The sequence below is a fragment of the Ursus maritimus genome, unplaced genomic scaffold, assembly GCF_017311325.1.
Source record: "Ursus maritimus isolate PB19 unplaced genomic scaffold, ASM1731132v1 scaffold_6, whole genome shotgun sequence".
NCBI classification, from domain to species: domain Eukaryota; kingdom Metazoa; phylum Chordata; class Mammalia; order Carnivora; family Ursidae; genus Ursus; species Ursus maritimus.
Window position 1 is genome coordinate 22,111,218 of NW_024426774.1, and position 24,706 is coordinate 22,135,923.

The 24,706-nt window shown below is 51.3% G+C and overlaps 1 protein-coding gene across 1 annotated transcript in view; it reads left to right on the top strand.

The window, feature by feature from the left end:
- The window catches only part of PLB1 (phospholipase B1), a 138,272-nt gene that overhangs the window by 53,899 nt on the left and 59,667 nt on the right, over positions 1 to 24,706 (top strand). The window contains exons 9-19 of the mRNA XM_040623143.1: positions 1,203 to 1,265; positions 2,040 to 2,119; positions 2,386 to 2,461; positions 3,360 to 3,455; positions 4,547 to 4,603; positions 9,891 to 9,962; positions 10,765 to 10,839; positions 12,845 to 12,908; positions 19,906 to 19,964; positions 21,633 to 21,706; positions 23,211 to 23,254. Coding sequence (XP_040479077.1) covers positions 1,203 to 1,265; positions 2,040 to 2,119; positions 2,386 to 2,461; positions 3,360 to 3,455; positions 4,547 to 4,603; positions 9,891 to 9,962; positions 10,765 to 10,839; positions 12,845 to 12,908; positions 19,906 to 19,964; positions 21,633 to 21,706; positions 23,211 to 23,254 — 760 coding nt within the window. The remainder of the gene's footprint in view (positions 1 to 1,202; positions 1,266 to 2,039; positions 2,120 to 2,385; positions 2,462 to 3,359; positions 3,456 to 4,546; positions 4,604 to 9,890; positions 9,963 to 10,764; positions 10,840 to 12,844; positions 12,909 to 19,905; positions 19,965 to 21,632; positions 21,707 to 23,210; positions 23,255 to 24,706) is intronic.

Sequence of the window (24,706 nt, forward strand, 5' to 3'; positions counted from 1 at the left end):
TTTGCCTTTAAAAAAAACTGAAACATTAGAGTCAAAGCTAAAATATCCTTTTGCCCCCACCTCGACTGAGGGGTTTCTACAGCAGGGCTTGCTCTCGGGGTCAAACCACACAGGGATCCCCCGGGGTCCCTAGGGAAGACGGATGCCCTGAATGTGGTAAAGATGGGCAGCAAGGACCTTTCTAGGCAGAGTTGCCAAGACTCCTCAGAAGGGGAAGTGAGATGCTGAATGTCATGCTTGAGGAGGGGCTCGCTGAGACTGCAGGAAACAGACAAAAGACTACCTCTGGCTATGGCGACAGAGCAGACTGAGCAGGCCTGGAGAGGACAACTGTGCATCCAAGCCGGGAGGCGGGAGTGGGAGCTCCCCTTCAGGGCTCTTCCAGCCTCGGTGATTGACAGCTGTCTCCAGAGTCCCTGCCTGTGTCCCCCCAGGAGACAGAAAGGCAACTGGGCCTCCCGTGTCTTCCTGTCTGAGCCAAGTCGCCTCAGGGGACAGCTGGTTTGTGGGCTGCTCAGGAGTTCGTCTTGTTGTAAAGTTTATTATTAGTTTCCTTCTTTCTTTTTTTACTCTAAAAAGGTAAACCAGGGTGATTTTTGAGGTCCTCTCCTTTGTTTATTTATTTTCATGACCAAAAAAGAATTGGGTGGGTAGGAGGTGTCTTTAAATACTCAGTAACAGGAGCCGGCTCAGATTCTCTCCCTGAGCCCTTTCCTCCGTGGTAGCCCAAGTGGCAGGGGGAGGTCTGATCAAAAGGGGGCATGTTGTCAAAGTTTTGAGGCCCATCCGGGTCCTTAAATTCAGGGGTAATTGTGTTCCTTCTTTGGACCTGATTTTCTTCAGATAAACGTGATTCCATCAGCCTTTGGGAGTAGTCAGGGGTTCCCTCCCTCCTTGTGAGCTTTGGACCGGCCCTGACCTTGGTTTGCCCTTCCCTGACATGGAACGTCCCATTTGGGAGAGTCTGGTTTTTCCTGGTGAATGATGGGTTGGGGAAGTCAGAGAATGGACAAAAATCTGGGACCAGACTTCGAAAGGCTAATGGAATCACTTTCATCTGAAGAAAATCAGGTCCAAAGGGGGAACTCAATTACGCCTGGATTTAAGGACTCAGATAGGGGGTGGGAGAGAAGGGGACAGGCCGGCAGGAGTGTCCCACGTGCCCACCCCCACCTGCACTCAGCACGTTTCTCCTTTCCCAGCAGAGGCACGCGGCAGGAGACCTGCACCTGCTAGACGGGGCTCTGGACTACCTGCAACAGGAGGTGAGATGTGCGGCCCCCAGTGCCCGGGGACCACAGGCCCTGAGCGGCCCTTCCCCGCCGACATCTTGGGCTGTGAGGAGGAAACTGCCCTTCCAGGGGTTGATGGGGCAGGTTCCAGTTTATTCTCAAGTGGCCTCCACTGAGATGGGGACAATGGACTTGGGAGGGAAGCCAGGACCCAAGGGAAAAGCAAAGGGTGTGGAGGAGCCCTTCTCACCTTTTAAGGAAAACCTTAAAAGAGCTCTTTACAGAGCTCTTTATAATCAAAGAATATTTCTGAGCAAGACTTCTGGAGAGGAAGAAGGGATAGAGCACAGTGCCTCCTGGGGTCTCAGTGACCCTCCTCTTTCCTGAGGCCTTTAAGTCTGGGGCAGTGACAGCCCAAGGGCCTTCCCTTTCTAAAGAGACCTTTATGAGCACTGCAGTTCTGAGAACCAGGGAGCTCTCACCCCCACCCTTTGCTCCCTGGGGAGGCAGCTTTTCTGTCAGCCCCACTGCCACCGAGATCTTGCTCTCCTATTGACGCTGGGGTGGGGAGATGCCCTGCCCCTGTGATGGATGGTGAATGATGCCTTCCTTGAATGGCAGAGCTGGCTGTGCTGGCAGCTTTGGACAGACCCCAACCACACACCGCCCAAAGGAGGTTTTCAACCAAGGTGAGGGCCACCATGTTCAACCAGACGCCAAAAAGGCTTGAACCCAGGGCTCCAGAGAAGCCCCTGGGTAGCCACGGTGATCTTGCAAATGCTCATCTTTCCCCTTGTCCTCTCCTAGGTCCCCAAAGCATTTGTGAACCTGGTGGATCTCTCTGAGATTCTGGTGCTCTCTCACTGGGACCAAGGGACTGAACTCAGGTAAAAAGGGAAAGTGAAATGAAACCAGCATTTGTTCACCGACCGCCATGTGTCAGGCACGGTGTAGGGCACTTCGAAGGCATCAGTCCTGTGAGGTCGACCCTACCCTTTATTCTCCCCCAGTGTGTGCCTCCTTCCTTCTCTGGAACCTCTAAGACTTCCACCTTCTCCTTCCACACTCCTTAAGCAGCTCCCAGGGTCCCTCCAGCCCCCTTCGTCCCGATACAGCACCCATGGTCTCATTTCTGGCTTGTTTTAACTGGCAGCCCCACAGAAGAGCCCGGCAGGCACTCAGGGGAGAACTTGAAGCTTTCCAAGGTGGTGACACAGGGGTCCTATCAGGTGAGCCCACCTGGGAGGCTGGCTGTTGACCCCCAGGGGCAGGTGGTTCTGGAGGGGAGCAGGGATGGTAGGAACAAGAAGGGAGCAAGCTTCTTAATGTCAGACTTCTTCCACTGAACTCAGGATTGAGAGTCAGGGACAGAAGAGAGCTCCTCTGCATTCCCTTCCTGGCAATGCTTTGGAATTCCCTTGTGAGAAGTGGGGACTAAACACTGGGGGGGGCGGGGGTCGTGGTAGCTAAAGTCAACGATCAAGAAGACCCTGGCAGGTTCGCTCTGAACTGCTTTGGGTCGCCATCACCGCCTGTACCACACATCCGTGGCTGGTGAGCTGGTTTTGCCCAGGCTGGGCTTGCTTCCCAGACCACAGCCCCTGGGCAAGTCAGGATTCTGGAAGATGAGTCATTCCGGTTTAGAGAAGGGACCCAAGTGAGCGTGGATGGCTCAGTGGCCACCCTCATCCCTGTCAGCAAGCAGCTCAAAGGCCAGGTTCCTCCTGACCTGTGTTACCACGACGGTTTCTACTGAAGGAGCAAGTCCTATGTGAAGCTGGATACGGCTCTTCTCACTTGGGAAATAGCACCCCCCTCTGCAGAACCCAGGCGCTGAGGAGAGCATGGGTCCCCAGCACGTGTACTTCTTGAGCTCCCAGAGAATATATTTCAGGTCCATCTCACGTACTGCCTGATGCTGGGGCTTCAGGAAAATGAAAACCTGATTTAGTTTGTCAGAGGGCCCTGACGTGCAAGATAAGGGGGAGCTCCCGAATAGCGTTTAATTCTGACCAGCGCAGATGGGCGATCCTGACCCCGGGGCCACTCAGAGCTCCCTGGTCACAGGGTGGGGCAGGCTGGGTCTTGCTCGTGCTCTGGGCGCCCACCTCTCTGCTCCTTCTTCAGGAGAGCTGGGACCAGCTCCTGGCCTCCAGCAAGTACAACGAGCAGGAGTCCTTCGTGGTGGTTTTCCAGCCTGCCTTCTACGAGACCCTACCTTCGGTGAGTGAGGGCTGCCGTGAGGAGCCTGGACCAAGCCTCCCCCTTGCCACCCTCATCTGCACAGAAGCCCCAGCCCTGCTGGGCTTCCCTAAGCCCAGCATTTGTGGTGTTAGGGGAGAAGGGCTGCGGGATTCTCTTATCCTTTCTTGACAGCGTCCCCCACGGGCTTGGGTAGCCCCATGAGGCAGGTTCTTAGGGGCGAAGGAGCCCAAAGGTAGAGCATGGACTCGACCCGGGCAGGTTCTGGCCTAGGCCAGCTGTGTGACTTTGGGCAAGTTGTTTGCACTATCTGTGCCTCGGTTCCCCATCTGTGAAATCAAGGCTGTTACTAATTTTCTCTCCCTCTAGGGTGATTGTCAGGATTACGTGAGTAAATAAATACACGTATGGAACTCAGAGCACTACTGGCGCTTGGGAGCGCTCAGTCCCTCCTAGCTCTTGTGACTGTTCAGGATAGAATCTCCAGGGCCGCGCACCACGGTCCTCCCTCCACACCCTCTACATCCATCCCTCAGAGGGAGGGTAATTGGAGTTGCCCCCAGCCGCCCCCCAGATCACCGGGCGAATGCCTCTGGCCCCACTGGGGCTCCCCAGACCACGAGCACAATGGTGGGTTCACGCATGCTCCGCACGTTCTCTCTGAGGCTTTCGCACTGTGCATCCGGGACTGTCCCTCCCTCCAGGCTCCTGGATCCTGCCTGTTGGGGTCACGGTGTCCCCTCTAGGACCTCAGTGATGTTCTAATAGTGGTTTAAAAGGAGGAGGAGAAACATTGGTCCCACCCTTCCCACCCCCACTCAGACCACACCTGATTCACTTCCCCATCACCTGCTCCTGTTTAACTCCGTATGTAAGGCCTTATGATAACGAAGAGCAGCCAGACATTTGACCTCCCCCTGCAGGCCTTCACCTCTGAGCCCTGGCCCCGGAAAGGGTCCTGTAAGTGCCCACTATTATCGGTGGGGGTGGGGCTGAGAGAGAGTCTGGACAGCTGAAGACCAGCCCATCTCTGCCCGGGAGAGCTTCAAAGGGCTCCTCAGGTCACCCCATCCTTAGGGGCACACAGTGGTTCTTATCTGGCTCTCTTTCAGGGGGAGCAACCACTCCAGGATCCCAGCACCTTCGCCTTGAATCTCTGGAACAGCATGGTGAGTGGCTGGGGGCCCCGGGGGGTTCACTCTGTCAGCTGGGGGGTTGGCACACAAGAAGAGAGGTAGGACCTCCACCCTGCACACCCACTGTGCCCCCTGCTCTGATGGAGGGGCTGTGGGTTGCCTGCAGGACCCCAGGACAACGATTCTGGGCCACCAGGGAGCCTTCCCATACCCAGTGACAGCCCAGCTCTGACCTCCTGGGAGGTTCACCTTATCTCAGGTCTGGGCCACTACAGTCCTGATCTTTCCAGAGGTGGGGTGTCTCCTCTGAGTCTATGCAGGTGACTTGGCTTGGAGTGAGGCACTGGGGATCAGGTTCACGTACCAGTTCCACCATCACGTGGCTCAAAGGCCCAGGGTGGTGCCCATGTTGAGCATGGACTTTGAATGATGAAGACTTGGGTTCAAGTCCAATTCCACTCCCCATGAGCTGTGTGAATGTAGGGTCTCAACATCCCTTCTGCAAACTCCTGATCATAACCCCCGACCCAACACACGTCATGTGTGCAGCTTACTCCTGGTCCTCAGTGAGTACTCACCACATGTGGGCCCTTCTTACCATACCTATGACAGGCTTTCCCCAGACTACGGGGGTCCCCCAGGGCCAGCTGGGATCAGTCCGTGGATGGGATAGAACATCAAAGCTGTGAGCATTTCCAGGGCACCGGACAGAGACCTGATTTTGCCATTTTTTCCCCATCCAGGTTACCCTATTTTTAGAATTCCAGTGATAGAAACTTTGTTTTCTTCCTCCTTGGTTTGAAAAATTTCTCTCATCTCCTTGGTTGATGCACTGTGCTGAGAACCATAGCAGCTGCTTTCAGCACACATTAGCCTGGAGCATGGAGAGCAGGCAGGGTCCCCTGATGGTCCACAGCAATGGGTTCACACCATCCCTCAGAGAAGACAGTGATTTGCTTTTTTTGATTTCTTTGAATAAGGACCCTTTAGTGGGTCTGATCCTTGGGTGGGATATTTCCCCGGAAACCCACTCTGCTGCTGGCATGAGCAGAGAAAGGGAATGGGACCGTTCCTACAAGCGCTGTCCTCCCTCCACCCTTTCTCTGGGGGAGAAGGGCTGATTCCAGCTCAGCCAAACCTCTCTCTTTCTATGTCAACCTTCTCCCAAGCAACAGAAGGGCACCTACAACATGCCCTGCCCAATGCTGGGTCCGAGGAAGATAGTAGAAGACATGCCAAATGGCCTCTGCCCTCACTGATCCCAGGGTGTGGCTAGAAGGGTCAGGCAACCCAGAAGAACAAGAGTAACCTTGAACTTAGCCAGCAGTGATGTGCTAGACTGTGCACCCAAAAAATGATATGGGGGAGAGATCCGGAGTGCCCCATGGGGATGGGACTCCAATTGGCTTTGTTGGATGTGTCGGAGGAGGTCAGGGGGGGTATTCCCAGGCAAGAGGACGTTTGTGAGCAAAAGGCATGGAGAAAAGAAGGAGCTGATGCGTTAACAAGGGCGGTATGAGGGTGGTGTGCTGGAGAGGAAACGTGGGCATCAGGAGGCCCTGAGAATGAGTGACGAACCTTGAATGCCAGAGAGAGCAGATCCAGGGAGAAGGCTCTTCTCCCTTCTCTCTCTCTCCCTCCCTTCCCCCCTCTCCCCTCCCACATCTCTCCCCCCACCCTTCTCCCCCTCTATGCCTTCATCTCGCTGTGCACTGTCATTGGTGGCCATGGCAGCAGTGATAACGAACGGCCTTGAGTGAGCCCGACCGCTGACGTTCCCGTTCACGCGGGCACACGGCGCCACGGTGCCCTACAACCCACTTGAGGGCGAGGACGAGGACGAGCCTAAACAGGCTCACAGATGGAAACAGAAAGTTTCACACTCAAGGCCGAAGGATGAGGACATAGTAGGGGTCACAAGGGCTCAGAGGAAGAGCTGGCAGCTTTCCTGGGTGGGCAGTTACCCCCACGGTCTCCAGACCTGTCCAACCAACCACGAGTCATTTCCCAGTGAGCGTTCTCGAGGTCCCTGCAGCCAGGCCAGCGGAGACGGACGGGTTTCCCCGGGGGTGTCTGTCCCCTGGCTTCCTCAGCAGTGAAATGCAGACCGTCCACGGCTCCCGGAGTGGGTGCAGCTGCTAGAACGCCTGGGCTGCTCCTGCAGGCATGGATTAGTCCGTGAGAAAGGGTGAGGGTGAAGGATACTGGGTAAAGAGCCAGAAAACCTGAGTTCTGGTTCCAGCAGTATTTTTCAGTGTTTCTTGAGGGGAGTCATGTGGTCTTTCTGGGCCTCTCTTTTCTCTACTTGCCAGAAGGGTGTAATGACCTTCAGGCAGCCTCAGAGGGCTGTGGCCAAACACATGAGTGGTTCCCCCTTGGGTTCACTCCGGTGTCTTCCTAGGGACGTGAGGAGGGCAGGAGTGTCTCTGCCTCTACCTCCTTAAGTCTCTGCTATGTTGGGCTTAATGAAAACCACAGAGATGAAAGCGAGGTATGCCCATCCAAGCCGACGTTTACAGACACAGACAGCCCTGAATGAGGGCCACCCTCCTCTGTGGGGAGCACAGAGCGGCCAACACAATCGTTGTGACCACAGGGGCTCAAGTTCTGCTGTGTCTCTCCCCCACTGTGCCCCAGGACACCACGGCAGGGGCGGCTGTGCGGGACACACCAGTATCTGTCCTCCCCCAGGGTACACATAAGCTCTGAGGGCCGGCAAAGGAAGGTTCCACACACCTGCAGGAGAGGGCAGCCCTGCTTCTGAAACACCCCTGGCACCGCCCTAGCACAACACACCCCCAGACTGGAGCTGAGCTCCTGGCACGAAGCTGGAGGATTTTGTGTGGGAGACATCACTCATTCCCTTGTGCAACCCTAGTTCTGAAGAGACCCACCCTTGGGGAACTCGATTCCCAGATCCTTCCAGCAATCGCAGACCCCCACCCTCTGCCAAGCCCTGCACGAGGGGCTGGGGCCGTGGGGCAGGAGAGAGCCCTCAAGGATTGCTCAGTCGAGTGGGAATGCTCCTGGGAGAAGACGTCTAAGGTCATCCCTCCCATGTTCCAGTTAATTCCAGTGTGGCAGGGAGGCCGTGGAGAGGAGATGTGGGTGATTCTGGGACGAGAAGAGGAGTGAGGCCACAAAGAGCAGCCCCCGCCATCCCCAGAGCCTACGCGCACTTGTGCGCGGTACAGAGTAGTGGGAGGAAGGACAGTGGGAGGGGACGCTTGGACCAGCCACACCATTCTCCATGCTCTCTGAGCCCCGAGGAGGGTAGAGGGTCTGAGCGGGTGTAAAGGGCATTAAAGGAGCAGGAAGGCTGTAGTAGGCCAACCAAAAGAATTTGGGGAAAGGCTCTTAAAGTGTTGACTCGACCCTATGGATTTCCCTTCTTTAAGGTCCTTAAGAAACAAGCTCTGCTATGTCCATTCCACCAGAATTAGTAAGATATGACTCGCTCAAAGTTTCTTTCCAGACTCTATTGTTGGTTAAATTCTTGAAAGATTGGGGGAGAGAAGAAGGCAGGCCGCTGAACACTCCCTTGCAGAGAGCTGCCTTGAACTTTTTGGGTGTGACCTCCCATTTCTAGCAATGTGCACCTTCAGAATAAAACTGAAAGAATGTGGGAACCCCAGTTCCTCCTCCAGCCGTTGAGCTAAAGCGTTACCACTCCTTTACCAAAAGGTTAAGTTAATTACACTCTCTTATCTGACTTTGCCCATTTGGGTGAAGAGCTAATCCCAAGAAGGGTAAAGGTCTCTCCTTGCTTCTTGTTTATGGGGCACAGATGCTGGGATAAGATATTGCTGAAGAATCTAAAATCTTCACGGGGAATGGCAGAGCCCGTGACTGAGCCAGATAGGGCACTCCATCGGCTAGCCTCCTGTCTTTTGTGTCCTTTGTCAAGTCATCGGAGGGAGGCGAGGGACAAAGCTGCCCAGTACCTGTGGGCAGTAGGGCTGACAGCGAACATGAGTTTCCCAAATGGCAGAATAGCAGGTGCAAAAGGAAACCTGTCTTCTCTCAAAGCCACCTCATCCTTCAAGGGTTCACACATGTGTAACGACCATTTAAAGATAACAAAAGGAACTTTAGGGGCGCCCTGGTGGCTCAGTTGGTTGAGTGGCTGACTCTTGATTTCAACTCAGGTCATGATCTCAGGGTCCTGGGATCGAGCCCTGCATTGGGCTCCATGGTCAGTGGGGGGGAGTCTGCTTGAGGATTCTCTCCCCCTCTCCCCGCTCTCTTCTTCTCTCTCTCTCTCTCTCTCAAATAAGTCTTTAATAAAAGTAAAAATAACAAAAGGAACTTAAAAAAAAAAAGTCCTTGGGGTACCTGAGTGACTCAGTCACTTAAGTGTCTGACTCTGGATTTTGGCTTAGGTCATGATCTCAGGGTCGTGAGATTGAGCCCCGTGTCAGATTCTGCGCTCACCAGAGTCTGCTGGAGATTCTCTCTCTTTCTCTCTGCCCCCCCCCCATCCCTCTCTTTCACAAGAAAGCCCTCTCCCCACTGAATTCTTCAGCTGCCTTCATTTTCCCCACCTGCCCCTCGGTGCGTTTACCTGAGATTATCACCTGCTGCGCCCCCTGCTGGCACACCATACGCTTTCTGTCTCTGTTCCATAGGCTTCTTAATCATTTAAGCAGTTGCCTCGATGAGCACTGACCCCACCATCACTCATTCCCAAACCACTAGACATTCAAGTAGTTTGGGAGTGGGGGCCATGCTGTGCCTCGTGGCTGTTTCTCTGGGTCCCAGTTAAAGGCATGGGACTTGAGGCAGAGCCCGTCACTGGCCTCACTCACAGCCACGAAAGCCGTCTTCAGGTACCAGAGGGTTTCCTTCCCTCCTGGACAGGGGTTCATGCACACAAAGGGAAGGGGAGCCCTGGGGAGAGTGCATGCCTTACACAAAAGCCAAGTGTTTACCCTTCCTTCCCCTCCTGCTCTCCTCTCTGAGGGAAGTTTGGTTAGTGATGCGGTCCCCGTCCCAGCTCACTGTCTCTGGTATTTGTGTCTCCTTCTGGAACATCAGGAGGGGTGGGCTAGGAATCACTGAATCCTCTCCTGCCACGGGCATGCACCGGGATCTCATGGAGGGCTTGTTAAAATGCAGAGCTGGACTCGACCCCAAAGTTTCTGACTTCAGTAGGTCTGGGATGGGACTGGAGATTTGCATTTCTAACGGGTCCCCAGATGATGCTAACGCTTCCTGCTGGCCCAGGGTCACACTCGGAGAAGTGCCTCTCTCAGTGATACCCCAGTATGTGGCCACCTATGTAAGACTTCTCTGTTCTAAAGATCACCTCCTTTTCCAGATGAAGCCAGCAGGACAGAAAGATGAGCCATTCGGTGCAAGAGAGACAAGGCCAGTGACCTGTCCCTCTCAGGTAGGCCAGAACTTGGGGGTGGGGGATCTCTGGCTGAGTTGGGAAGAAAGATGGGGTCACGAAGAGGTGGGCTTTGCTGTGACGTGGGGTCTTACCTGGCTGAGACATGAGCCCCAGTAGAGTCTTGGCTTGGGTCTTCTAGGCTGGGCATAGGCTTGCGTACTTGACGCATCTCAGGTTTACACCTGTGGGTCAGGGGAGCCATGTTAGCAGAACTGAGGTCCCTTCGCCTGTGGAGGGCATAGGACCAAAGCCACAGCTTATCTGGTCCCAAATGTGAGGATGGGTGTCTCAAATAATGCACCTAAGATACAGCAGGTATAGAATTAATGCCACTGAATAAATGAATGAGAAAAGAAAAAACTGAACATAAATCAGGAGAATTCCTTTTTATCATTTAATACTAGTTAAATGTTTGGCTTTCTTACCAAATCGGTAAGATTTTTATTACTGGGCTGTAAGAACCATATAATTCAACCATTCCCCTCTTTGCTTGGGCTGCCAGGAAGCTTAAGCCTAAGTTCTCTTTTTATAGAAATACATGTACTTTGCCCGGTAGCATGAAGCTCAGGTAGCAAGAGATGCTGACTGTTGGCAATGGGAAGTCGCAGAGCATTAATGAGCTCCTTCAGAGAACCAATGAGCAGTGCAGAGAAGAAAAGCCAGAGAATGGTTTTCTCATCATTTCAAGGCTGGTATGAAAGTTCCAAATTGGCCAAAGGCATGGCTGGATGATACAACCTGACGAATGAACGATACAGATGTCTGGGTCATGGTTACAATATATTACCTTCCTCTGCAGGAGAACCCCTACCTGTTCACCTACAAGAACAGCGACTACCTGCCCAGGCTGCCGCACTCTCACGAGAAGCTTGAGGTAGGCGGAGGTTTCCTGTGACTGACAAACGTGCAAATGAACCGGGGGCGGGACCCCTTGCTGGGTCTTTGGAACCTTCGACACGGTTCTCTAGGTCCCGGAACCCCGTGAGCAGGATGGAAAGGGTGCAGGGTCAGGTGCGTGGCTGCCCCCCTGGGTGCTTGAAGCAGGTCTGCCCTACGTTCCGCCTCAGCAACCAGCATCCTGAGGCGTCAGGGCTGCCTGCTTCCTGCCTCTCTATTCTGAGTAAAACAAGAATCCTCAGGCCCTCCCCAAATCTCTGACAGACCTCTTAGACTCATCCGAGCCCTTAATCTGAGGAGAAAGTTAAGAAAAAGCAGAGTAATGTGGTGAAGACTGAAACCAGACAGCATGGAGACCCAAGGGCCTCTGAAGTTGGCACCTACCTGTGGGGGCCGCCTCACACTTACTCACATCTCACTGGGTGCTAATCTCGTGAGTCTCCCTGTTATTTCCTGTCAAGATTAGATAGGGCACCCTGCGCTCCTCTGGGGAGCCGGGAAACACTTGAAGGCTGACGCCCTCATTCTCAGAGGACTGGGGGCCAATACGAGTTGAGACAACCTTGGTACTTTGCGCCATCCCGGCCTCCCTGTTGTATGAAGAGGGTGACATGTACTCCAGGCGGCCCAGGCAAAGCTGACCCACCACAGAGCCTGAGAGGCAGAGTGCGAAAGACCCTTGGTTTAGCAACGTGTCCCATGCTTTCTAACCAATACCTCAGCAGGGAGGATACATCCGGGAGGCAGCATGGGGAGAGAACCGGCTGTGGATTCAAATCCAGACTCTTCCACTTACTGGCTCTGTGTCATTGGGCAAGGCACTTACCATCTCTGCGCCTTGGTGTTTTTTAAATCTGTGAAATGATAGTCACAGCCCGATCTCAGAGAGTTGTTATGAAGTTATAATACACTAGTAAGTATAAAGCACGTGTGCTAGTATCTGGTACGCCCTGAGTTCTACAGAAGTGTTGCTATTATTGTCATCTCATAAGAGGGAGCAACACATTCTCTCCAGATACATTTATTGACTACCTTCTGTGTACCGCTAGAATGCAGGGACCAGAGAGGCTGCCTAGTCACTACTTGTCAAATGACTAATGGGTGGGTGGATGGAGGACTATCAGGCATGAGAGAGAAAACCACGAATAAAATACATCGCGTGTCTCAAGGAACTCAGCCCAGTGGAACCAACCAGCAATGGTAGCATGGTGGAGTGAGTCCTATAATTAAAGTTTCCATGGGTATTCTGGAACACAGAGGAAGCAAACGACCAGAGAGAGTTGACAAGGCTTCCCAAAGAGTACAAACGACCCTAGCCTTGAAGGATGACTAAGGGTGACGAGGTGGGTGGGAGCGTGGGAACACAGAGGGAGGGAAAGGTCAGGGGGAATGGAGGTAAACTTGGGCAGAGGTGTGGAGAGCATGAGAACTGAGTCGAGAGCCGATGGTTTAGAATGTTAGGGTCTTCTTGGGATGTGCGAAGGAGGATAGACTTCATGCTGATGTCAATGCAGCAGAAATGTATTTTTTTAAACCAACAAATATTTATCGAGCATCTGCTATGCACTGTTCTGGGCTATAAGGATACAGTGTACAAAACAGACAAAAATCCCTGCTTTCACTGCGAATTTGGGCAGGGGAGTGACACAAGTCTGTTATGTTGCGGGAGAGAGAGAGAGCCCGTCATCTTTCTGGGCTCAGAGGCTGGGAAGGGAGCCCACGGGACCGAAGGCTGTTCTTGCTGCAGTATTCCAGGCAAGAAGGAACACAGGCCCGGGTGTAGGCCCAGGTGGAGGGACGAGGAGAGGGGACAGGATGGGGAGCATTTAGGAAAGGATGTCCTGGGCACTCAGATAGGACTGTTGAAGGAGGGGGAGGGACCTTAAGTGATACCTACGTGTCCCTATTGACTAGTGTTTTCTCATCCACTTTCCTACGTTGCAAGATCCATTTCTACTCCTTCCCTGTGCATCTCATTGCAGGTGAGAGATGGAATGGAAATCACGTGCCCCGACAAGGACCCCTCGGACACAATTCCCACCTCAGGTACGTGGCTCCAATCGAGTGGTTTTTAACCCGATTTGAGGTCTGAAGTCATCGACGTAAGGGCAACCACAACAGGCTTTCCCACAGTCATATCCACATGAGAGGTTTCTCCAAGGGCAATAGAGATCGCTCTGGGTGCAGATGGGCAAGTTCATGCCTGTGTTTGATTATCCTTTAACTAAACCAGGGTAACACCATTATCAGAAAGCATTTACTGAGCATTAACTGTGTGCCAGGCCTTACCCTGCAAAGAGCCCAGTGTGAGTTGAGTGAGCTGCTGTCATTGTCCTGGGCTTCAAGCCTTGACGAAGTGACTTTGTTCTCCAAAAAGCAAACCTTTAAGCACAAAGCAAAAATAACCAGTCCATCCTGCATATCAGAACCGTATGCAGGATGCACTCAAACATTGCACAGACCCTGTGAGCATGCCATCTTATAAACATGCTGTTCTCACCGCCTCTCAGTATTTTCAAAATGACTGTCACTGGGCCAGGAAAATGAGACTTGTGGAATGTTCCAGGCAGACACCCTCCCCAAAAGGGGCTGTCTCGGGGTTCAATCTTTTCCTCCAGGTGAGCCAGCCTGAGAGTGATGGCTATGTGCACATGACCATGGGCGGTCACGGGGGGAGGCTGTGTGTTGAACTGCAGGACTCAGGACAGTGGTGAAGGAGCTTCCTGCCACAGTGTGACAGGTTCCTCTGCTGGGTCCTAGGGGCTGATTCACTTGTGCGCTCATTCGTTCGTGTGTTCATTCATTTATTAGATGATTGCTGAATGCCTCCTAGGTGCCTTCCAAGACAGAAAATTAGGTTTGGAAATGTCACCACGCCTAGCAGGATTCTTTCAGGGATGCAAATCTTGGTAGTGAGACGGTTTCCTTCTGCTGAGTGTTCGCACAGTTAGCTAGCAGCCTGCCCCTTCACGCGCGCCTTAGCTCTCCACGCTCAAATTAAGCCATATGACTGGCAAGTTAGTTAAAAATGTTTGTACCAAAGCTTCAGTATATAACCAGCTCTTGTTCTAAGTTGCAGAACGATGGAATAGGTGATAAGGTTCTTACGCACACGTACATTTAGTGTTGAGAATTTTCCTTCCTTCGTACTTGGAGACGACACATTCCTGTTGCTTAGTTTGCTGGCAGAACTTCAGCAGCAGAAACAAATTATTAGCTTCCTACATCGGCCGTCCTATAGCAAAACCCCAAAGATGTACGTATGTAGGTATATACGGACGTATGCACGTATAGGGAGACAGAACTTGAATGTTTTAGTCACTATAGTCTTTACAGAGAAATGATAGCCATCTCCTTTTTAATCTTATCATTCTGAGAGGAACAACTCGAAAGCATTTTGCAATCTGCTTAGATTATGTTCCTGTCATGTCGATGATAACCAACCAATCCCTTAGAACATATCTCCACATCTAAAACCAAATAAAATGTGAACCTCTTCTTTATTCCCTGACCCCAAAGATTATCGTGTTTATTGGCGCTTGAAGATGTAAGCACAAGAAATTTTAAGACCTTGAGATCGAAGATACTCTGGCGATAGGGACTGTCTGAATAAGCAAATGGATAGATTCAGGTCTCCTTGATCTAACCAAGTGGGCATGGAACCAAAACGCTGGCTCGCTCCAGCTGGACGGCCGCCCTTCTGAGTCCGGCCTGAAAGCTGTCATTTAAGAAAATGCCACAGCTCAACTGGACGATAATGAAAAACACATTTCATTACTGTGCATGATCTCCAATTGGACATTTTAAGCATCCTTGTGATTGTTGGGGTAGTTAAGCCTTAGCATGGGGCCACATTATTAGTTTCACTCCTCTGGAGATCATGTTTGCAATCTCTAATTGAGTTGAAGGCACCCGGTACATACGTACGAGACCAGGCCATCTTATCTTTATGCCTCCAATGACTCAGCACACGTAGGAGCCCAGGAAATGTTCACCGAGTTCATCTTAATGAGTATTTTTAATTCAGCAAATCAACAGTTCTAAGTTGAAAAAGAGCTTTCAAACCAACTAGACCAAAGTGCCGTCCGTTACAACAATATTTCGCTAAGACTCTGTGTAAAATAACTGTCTTGCCTTATTCTTTCCAAAAGCGTCCCTTGTCCTCTCCTTCCCTAGCGTTTCTCCCCAGCCACCACAGATCGGGGACTGCCTTTATCAACAGGCCACAGCCCCCAGCAACCTGGGTGTCTTCCTCATGCCGTGTGGAGCCCACAGGTGATGAACCCCTGCCACCAATCAGTGTGGCTTTGGAATGAGAGATAGAAAGTTGATGTAATTTTTTATAACCAATTGGTATTTGGTAGCCAGAGAAATAAAAGCCGCCCATTTCTCCTCCCCGGTGCGAACGTGCCTTTGGCCGAGTGCTAGCTAGCTCCTGAGCGCTTTGTAACTTTGTACGTTCCTGCATCATTCTGTATTACTCCACGGCCTGCCCCTAATATAGTTGGGATGCCTAAGAAAAATATGTTGGGCCTGGCAGCTGACCTGAGGCTTTCCCGGGGAGAAAAAGAACAGCATTCTGCAAACAAAAAGAGTAGCAATAAGGAGCCAGGAGGACGGTGGCTCTTGGCTCTCTATTGAAATTGGCTATCTTGAGGTCAAGCTGCTAATTCCATGCAGAGGGGAAACTTCATAGTATTTGAAAATAGAGATCCACAAATAGAGGTGCGTCTGTCACCAACCGTATGAGGTCAGAACAGTTCATTTACATTCATTGAAGACATTAATTCCTTTCTAAGTCCTGGATGTCATGCATTGTACCCATTTGACAAAAACCAGCGATTCTAAAGCTGATATGAAAAATGCCCAGGTTACAGCCCCCGCTGAGCGCTAAGGGTTTCACTTTGCTGTGAGCCAACCGTGTCAGGTGCAATGCAGACTCTGGAGATGTTTCTCTCATCACCACCAGCTCACGGGTCTTGGGACTTTAACCTGGGACTAGGAAGAAAGTAATGATGCCCCAGTGGGATTAATAGCCTGCTTGTCCCCAGGTGGGACCAGTCTGCTGAGCAAGTTCAAAATCACCCGAAGACACTTGGATGAATAAGTATCTCCTTCCCCCGCAGTTTCCATCATCTAAAGCTTTGAGAGCTGCAAAGTCTCTGACACAGAGCCCCTAATGTAGCCTGTAATTCAACTTAGCGCATTGCTTGAGCTCCTGTGTGCAAGGCGCATATTTCTTCAGATAAACCCACACTGAAGCACTTCCAAGGTAGAGACAAGGTTCTCACCTTGTGCCAGCACTTTACTAACCATTGCAGAAGTCTTCACGTAAGTCCCTAAATCAGAGAGCACGTGGGTTGGGCAGCCGTAGCTCACAATTAAGAGAAAGCTGGTTTTTCAGATGATGGCCCCGGGTGGGTTAAGCTGTTGGGTTGTACAAGGCAAAACTCCAAAGCGTCCAGTCTTTTCCCTGTTCTATAGTCCGCATTTCCTTGCTATTCAGGACATTTCGTCATAGCTTGGATGGCCTTCTGATAAGAGGCCCCCTCTGTAGAAATCTTGACCAGTTATTGATGTATTTATCAACTCCTTTCAGGGTGGTGGACAGTTTGTACCAGATAATGTTTAGCTAATCAGCCCACATAAATTTAATCTTATCTCTAAATAGTTCTTTGTCCAAGGAGAGCAATTGCTAGAGTGCTTTGCTGGGTTTGCATATGCTGTGTCTTTGTCATACGTGATGATATTAACAAAGCTGAAATCAAGGTCTGCAGGATATTAAACGAATGAAACATGTCGGGCTCTATCTTAATAAAATCCCAGATAAGTCAGACTCCTCCCATTTAGGCTTGGCCCATTTATTATCTCTCACAGGGAATCCTTCAGAACAACCAACAGGAGGACCCCCACCCCCCAACAATCTATCTACACATATGTACACACTCCTAGATGGGGACGTGCATGCACACGTGTATGTGTGTATGCTTCCTTTGTCCGCTGCAAATCTAGGTGGTGGGATGACCAGTTTCAGCTGCCTCTCTAGCAAACCGTAACGTACTTTCGAAGCAAATCTGCCCATCTCTTCCACATTTTACCAGCTTCAAAGATCTCCCCTAACCTTTGCCCACTAGCTGGTGCCCACAGTATTCACTGCGTATATCATACATGATGGCAACAAGAATAGAGTGATTGACTGTCATCACCAGCAACTAAAATAAGCCCTCCGGAGTTGAGGGAAGGAGGTCTTATTTTCTGTTTTGTTGCCTTTTTTACCCATAGCCCAATTTCTTTGAGAAGAGGTCATTTGAAAGTTCTCAGGCTCAACCCCGTGGATGTGTGCTAATGTGCGCAGCTGGCTTTGTGATTTGATATTGTTCTAACCACACGTCCTCAGCCCAGCCCCTCCCACGACCTACTAAAGCAGAGCGCTGAGGGTGAGAACCGACCATCTGTGTTTTAACAAGCTCTCCAGATGATTCTGATGCAGGCTCAAATTTGAGGACCACTAATCTATATATTTTGCATACACACATTCACAATCATGCGTGTGTCGGTTTGCATGCTGTCACAGAAGAGGCAGGGACTTTTACTTTTCCAGTGAGAGCAGATCCTCGGTGCGAATGACAGCTCCCCTTCTACAGACGGTAGAGCAGTCAGGTAGAAAAGACGTCTCTGCGGAAGGAGAGAAGACTTGCAGATCCTTTGGATACTGTTTCCGCTGAGTGTTAATGTAGCTTCTTGGGCAGGTATCATCTACAACCGTGATCTGGGTGTTGGTGGGTGCAGTGGGCTCTGTGTAGCCCGGTGGGTCAAAAGCATCTGGTGCTCCGTGTCTCACAGGATGTCTTACAGACAGTGTAGGAATTTGGGTGTGGTCCTCAAGATGCACTTGGATTCAGGTTCATCTGTGTATCAGGTAAAGGGGTAGATAGATATCGTACAGGTGTATATACGCAAGTAATTATACATGTAGCGATAGCCATGTTACTCTCCTAGCCTGTTGGCCGGACATAAAAGTCCCGTGGCCCTAACCTATCTTTCCAATGTTACTTTGTGCTAATCTCCTTTACAGATCCTTCGCTTAAGCCAAACTCTATGACTATCTGCTCTTTACAGACATCACACACTTTGCCATACCACAGGCATTCTTGATGCTTTTCCCCTCCCTCCCCCATCCTTGTCTCATCATGTTGTGAGTTCAAACACTACCTTCTGCATGAAGCCTGCTCTGAACCCCCCCCCCACACACACACACTCCTCTAGGGGGAATCATTCCTGCAACTCCAGAATTTCATGTCTCTCTATATCTCCCCCAGGGTTTATCAGCTTATAAATAATTGTAACTGGACATTTCTCACTTCTTCTTTAGCCTGTTAGTTTCTGGAGAGCTCTCTCCATTTCTGATCCCTCTGTCGTCCCCCGAGCACCCAGCCACTGCTCGGTGGTCAGTACGTTTGTCAGAGGATGCATAGCTCGTGGGCTACGGTATAGTACATGGCCAAACTCAAAAGAGGAACAAAATAGAGTCGGGCTGTCGAAAACAGTTTGGTGGTTCCTCACGAAGCTAAGCACAGGATAATCGTAGGATTACCAATTCCACGCCTCGGTATATGCCCAAAATAACTGAAAACAGGCATTTAAATAAATGTTTACATGTAAATGTTCATAGCAGCCCTACTATAAGAGCCAAAAGACGGAAACAACCCAAATATCCATCAGCAGATGAACAGATAAACAAAATATGGTCATGTCCGTACAATAGAATATTACTCAGCCATAAAAAGGAACTAAATCCTGGTACATGCTATAACACGGATGGACCTCGAAATCATTATGCAAAGGGGAAGAAGCCAGACACAAAGGGGTCAAATGATGTATAATTCCATTTATATGAAATATCCAGGATAGGTAAGTCCATAGAGCACAGATTCATGGTTGTCGGGGGCTTGGGGGTGGGGTGGGGAGTGAGTGCTTAATAAGTACAGGTCTCCTTGGGGGGGTCAAATGAAAATGTTTTGTTTTTTTAAAAGATTTTATTTATTTATTTATTTGACAGAGAGAGAGAGACAGCCAGGGAGAGAGGGAACACAAGCATGGGGAGTGGGAGAGGAAGAAGCAGGCTCCCAGTGGGGCAGGGAGCCCGATGTGGGGCTCGATCCCAGGACCCTGGGATCACGCCCTGGGCTGAAGGCAGACGCCTAACGACTGAGCCACCCAGGCTCCCCTAAAATGAAAATGTTTTGGAACCAGATAGAGGTCATGGTTGCACAACCATTGCAAATGTGCTAACTGCCCCTGATTCGTTGATTTTTAAAAATGGTTAATTTTATGTTATATGAACTTCACCTGGATTTTTAAAAATCCGTCACTGGTATAAAAGCATGTTCCTTTTCCACTTTAGAAAAACTGAGCTGATTTTTTTAATAGGATGATATAGAATTGCATCCCCATTATCAACAGATCCTAGAGTAGGTTTCAGGCTGGTTACATCTGTACCACAATTCCTGCCGCACTCCCAGACCGCACTGCCGGGGCTGTCGCAGACACCTGTGCCATCAGATTTCACCACAGGCCCCAGACCCCCCTCTGCAGGGTGGGTGCGCCTTCCAGCTCCGGAGCGTGTGTGCAGCCGCCCCAAGGGGGAGAGGGCAGGCAGGCTCGGTGGCTGCTACCATGGAGCCTTATGACAAGGATGGGCTTTTTTTTTTTTTAAGATTTTATTTATTTATTTGACAGAGATTGAGAGAGCGAGAGAGGGAACACAAGCTGGGGGGATGGGAGAGAGAGAAGCAGGCTTCCTGCTGAGCAAGGAGCCTGATGCGGGGCTCGATCCCAGGACCCTGGGATCATGACGTGAGCCGAAGGCAGACGCTTAACGACTGAGCCACCCAGGCGCCCCAAGGTTGGGCTGTTAATATCTCCATCCAAGCCGAATTGCTATTACAATGGAATGTTCTCTCCGTTTTCCTGGAAGGTCTTCATTTATTTTCAGAGGAGATAAGAACCCCTGTCTGCCATTAACTCGGGTGTGCATTCTCAGTTCACAGGCTGAAGCCAGCTGATATCAAGGTCATCGGAGCCCTGGGTGACTCTCTCACGGTGAGTTGCCCCCACTGTGGAAGGAGATCTGGATTCATGGGAGAACCCGGAGAGAGGAACTCTCAACAGTGGCCATCTCTGGCCCCTCTCCAGCCTGCCTGCCCTGGACCCAGCATTCCTTGCCCATCGCATTTCCCCACGTCCATCCTAACCTCGTATTCCTCTCCCAACGCTGGGATGAAGGAGTGAGCAGGAAGTGGGGGGACCTCAGAGGGAGCAGCTGTGACAGAAGGGACTCTACCCAGATCTCCCAGCCTAGCAGGGGTGGGCAGATCGGACTAGGTCTCCCTCATGGTGTGGGGCTCCTTCAAAGACCTGGTGCTTGTCATGGAGGAAGTTAAAGGAGGGTGAAGAGAGGATGAGACAGGAGCGGGTGCTAATGGAGTGGGGAGAGGGTTGAGTAGAAGAGAGGGAGGTACGCAAAATGATCCCAGCCCCTCTGTAGCCACTCCATGGTGACCCCTCAGGCCTGCAAAGTGCTGTCCACGAAAAGCAAAATGAGGCCCTCGAGAGACTGGGTGGAGGATCCCAGAAGCTCCCAGACACTTCCGTTCAGTCGTGGCTCATTACAGACATATCCAGCTGCTGTTCTCTGGGTCGGTAGAATTCAGGGCCTCCAGCGGAATCTTCCTCAAAGGCCAGCAGACAACTTTCCCATCTGTGGCCGCTAAGCCTTTGATCTGTCTTGTTTGGCATGATGCGTGCAATCCTATGAAATGACTCTCCTTACACTTAACCCATAAAGAAGGTGAAGCTGGGCAGGTGAACTGAGTGCCCACACGACTCTCCACCCCAAACGCCCTATGGCTCGTAACTTCCTAGCAGGACAGGCAGGCCGGTCCTTAGCACAGCTTATCCCAACCGCTTCCTGCTGGGGGTGGCCCGGTGTTGCTTCCCCCATCCCTTGGTCTCCTTGGAGGGCTCTCGGGGTAAGGACTCATCGAGAATCAGCGCAGCTGTTCGGGACTTCCTGGGAGGCAGCATTTGGAGAGTGACATGCATGGCAGGTGCCAGAGGAACTGGGCACCAGAGAGCAGGGGTCACACCCCTGCAGTGGGAGGGGGGTCTCTCGTGGAGGCCAGCCTTCCCCCCCACCCCCCACCCCCCACAAGCTGTCCAGGAGGCCAGTCTTCAGCATGACCTTTGCAATGGCCCTGCTTAGAACTAACACACTTAAGGCAGGGGACGTGCACCTGCAGCGTGTGTCCAGATTGAGGTTTTAAAAGACCGTGCTCCCTTTTCAACTGAGGGGTAGGGACGTTTTATTTTCTTACTATTTTTTAAATTGTGTGTACATGAGATATATTGATCTAAAAGGACTACGATATACTTATGTTACACAACTTCTAAAAATGAGGCGAATGGGACCCTGAAATGTGTCCTTTAGAAAAATGGACACTGCTGTCTAATTTCCAGAGCAAGTTTGCTAGCCTAGTGTCACCTGATCTGGGTCAGGCAGGGTTTCTGAGGGCGAGGCCAAGCTGTGGACAGCGCCAGGACTCCCAGCAGGAGCTCTCACTTATCTCTGTCAAGGCAAGATGGACATTAAGACAGGGGGCTTTCTCAACTCGAGATTCTAGAGAGTGCCCAGGCGTTCCCAGCCAGACCCAGGGCAGGGACTTCCTGGGCAGCAGGCGGGGAGACTCACCCTTTGATATTCCCTGTCAGGCAGGTAATGGGGCCGGATCCAAGCCTGGGGAAGTCTTGGATGTCTTGACTCAGTACCGAGGCCTGTCCTGGAGGTGAGTGAAGATGTGACAAGACCCTGAATGACCCCTTCATTGCAGGGTGGGGGAGGACCCCTGACCATCACAGAAAACCATTCCTCTAGCGGAAAGATGAGCCCCCTGGTTAGGGCTTTTCGATGAGACACTTCTGGTTTACTTTGAGGAAGGAATGCAAAGCTTCCCCAAACCACTACATTCCCCAGGACAGGAACTGAGACCTGAGCAGGAGGAATCGGGGGATAAACTACCTAAATGGGTTGAAAGTCTTCCCTAGCTTTCATTTCTCCCTCTGGGGCATAAGCTCAGAAGGAAACAGTAGCCTCTGGAACCAGAGTTGTGCCTGAATCCTAGCTGCCCAGCTCTGTGCAACCCTGAGCAAGTTACTTAACCTCTCTGAGCATGTCTCCTTACCTTCAATGCTGGGATACTAATACTTAGGGAGAGTTATTAGGGAGAGTTTAAGCATCCAGCACAGTGCCTGACACAAAGTAGATCTAAATGGTAGCTGGCATCCTTATGAAAGGGCCTTCATTTTACAGATGAGACAGCAAGGCTCAGAGAGGGCAAGTAACCTGTCTGAGGTCACACAGCCAGACGGTAAAAGAACAAAAGGTAGAGCAGATGGTTCCTGACCCCTAATTGGCACATTCCCCCATCGTGACTGCCTCATGCCCTGCCGGCTTGCTCCTGCTCCGGCTGTAATCAAATCCAGGCTGCCACAGGCTGCAGGGAGCTGGATTCATGCTTTGAACACCCCACTCCTGCCAAGCGTCAGAGGGCAGGTTTGCTGTTTCCTCAGCCGGGAATCTGGCATCTCTGGCCCCAGACTGAACCTGAGTGTTGAATCCCTGGCATCCTCCCTCGTGACGCTGCACAGAAATAAACCCAAACATTTTGAGACCCTTTAAAATGTTCCCAGACATACTTGGCAGAGAACGAGGGGATAAGGAAAAGCAGGGGGAATCCAATAAACTCTGGAATGTTGCATATTTTCATGCCTAGAGACCCATCCAACTCTGATTTCCTTGGAATTTTAGAAGCAGCTTGGAAGACGGGTTGCACCCTAGAAGACACCCTTTAACAGCAGGTTTTCCCAAGCCAAATAGGAAGAGAGTGATGAGGGCAAAGCTTTCCTCTCTGTTTGCAACGATAACAGCCATGCCCAGCTGCAGCGGCTAGTGGGGCACGACTGGGCTCTGCATTCCGGGAAGGGTCACTTTCCCTTTAAAAGAGGGGTGAAGGGGCCCACTGGGTTCCCCTGCCCCAATGTCAACGCCTCAAGTTAAAAATTCACAAAGTCGGCCTGCCCTGTGAATCCGTTTCTTGGCTGGGTGTTCCGGTTTGTGGGGACAAGGCAGAGGATTTGCTCTATCCTGGTTTGGTTTTCTACTGCAATCATAAACTCCAAGCCCCTGGGGTGTCTCTCAGAAGGAGAAAGGCCTGTCTTGGTAGCGTCGGAGCTGTTCGGGCGTCTCTGGCATTCTCAACGTCTGTTTTCTTTTCTGTTCCCGCACCACAGCATCGGAGGCGATCACAACCTCAGCAGCGTCACCACCCTCGCAAGTGAGTACGCGCTCCCTCGCGCTCGGGCTGGCGGGCGGGCTCGCAGCATCCCTGCGCGGCTCTGCAGCGCCTCCCGGTGGTGGCCGCGGGCTCAACAGGGAGCCGGGCGGCGCGACTCCGCCGCGTTCGCCAGGGGGCGCTGTGTCCCCGAGGAGGCGGTGGCCCAGCTCTGCTTGGTGAGCGTCAGGAAAGCCTCGGAGAGATGTTTTTTTTTAAGAGAAATTGTATTTGCCCAAGGAAGGAAGAGAGAGAGGAGAAGAGAGTTCAGGCCAAATCTTAGTACAAGTCAGTATCAGGAAATGAGTCCAGAAAGAAGGAAAGGGCACCCACCTCCGCTTTGCCCGTCTTCTGAGCAGAGCACCTTCCTGGGAGGTGTCGATCTGGGTTTGGGCTGCATTAAGCACCACTGCATACAAAGACGTTGAATTCCTGTGTGTGGCTTTAGGAAACCCCGCTATTCCCGCAGTGAGAGCTAAAGTTACCTTGGGCAGGCTGTGCAAACACAGCGGGCTTTGGAGCCCAACGGTTTCCTTAAATTACTTCACCAACTGCCTGCTGGGAATGATTTTTTTTTTTAAGCCTGAGCTACATTCTCCGAATGGTCTTCTTAACGTGTCTTTTTCTTCTCCTTAGTGCATACACGTCACACTGCGTGTTCTTAACGTTCGCTTGCAGGAAATGTTATCATTCAATTATTTTCCCTTCACAGTTTCTAGCTGATAATTTTGCCTAAGAAACTTAATTGGTCCCATTCTCTATTACTTTTCTTGTAATTATCCCTTTGTAATATATCTTTAGAAGCTAAGCAGTTATTTTGAGTTTAAGGCCTCAAGACTTTGATGATAGAGATGGCTTAATCTCCACACGGGCAGGACTGGTTGGGCTTCATGCATGGTTATCTGTTTTGCTGTTTGCAAATCCCGTTGAATGTCAGTAGGTGCAGTCCTGTGACACAAGTCCTCCCTGTCTTTACTGCTAGGGGAGGTGGTTTGGGTTGCTTTTGGGTGTGACTGACTGGGCTGGGAGCCCGCCCAGCATCTGCAACAGCTTGCTGATTCCCCTGCTGTTGTCTGAATAAGATGACGGCAAATGGCTCAAGCCCTTTCACTGCAGTGATTCACAAAGGCCTGAGCCAGTGCCACCCCCAGGTTGACTCCCCTGACACACTTGGCCCAGCAATGGGTCATTGCCTGTTCAGACTCTTCCTTACTAGAATTGTGAAGACAGTTTGATTACAGGGGCCGGATAATCCCCAGGGAAATAATTACGTGAAAACGTGTTAGAAAACTTAGCAAGAACCTAGGGTCAGAACAGTAGCTCAGTTTGACTCCCTCTTCAATTTAATCCAGCAAAGACTCCAGTTCCGTTCTCTTGGGAAATAGGAGAATGAAGCAAACTCCCTGCCTCATGCCATCATCACAGTTTCTTTGGGGGACATGTCTCCCTAAATGG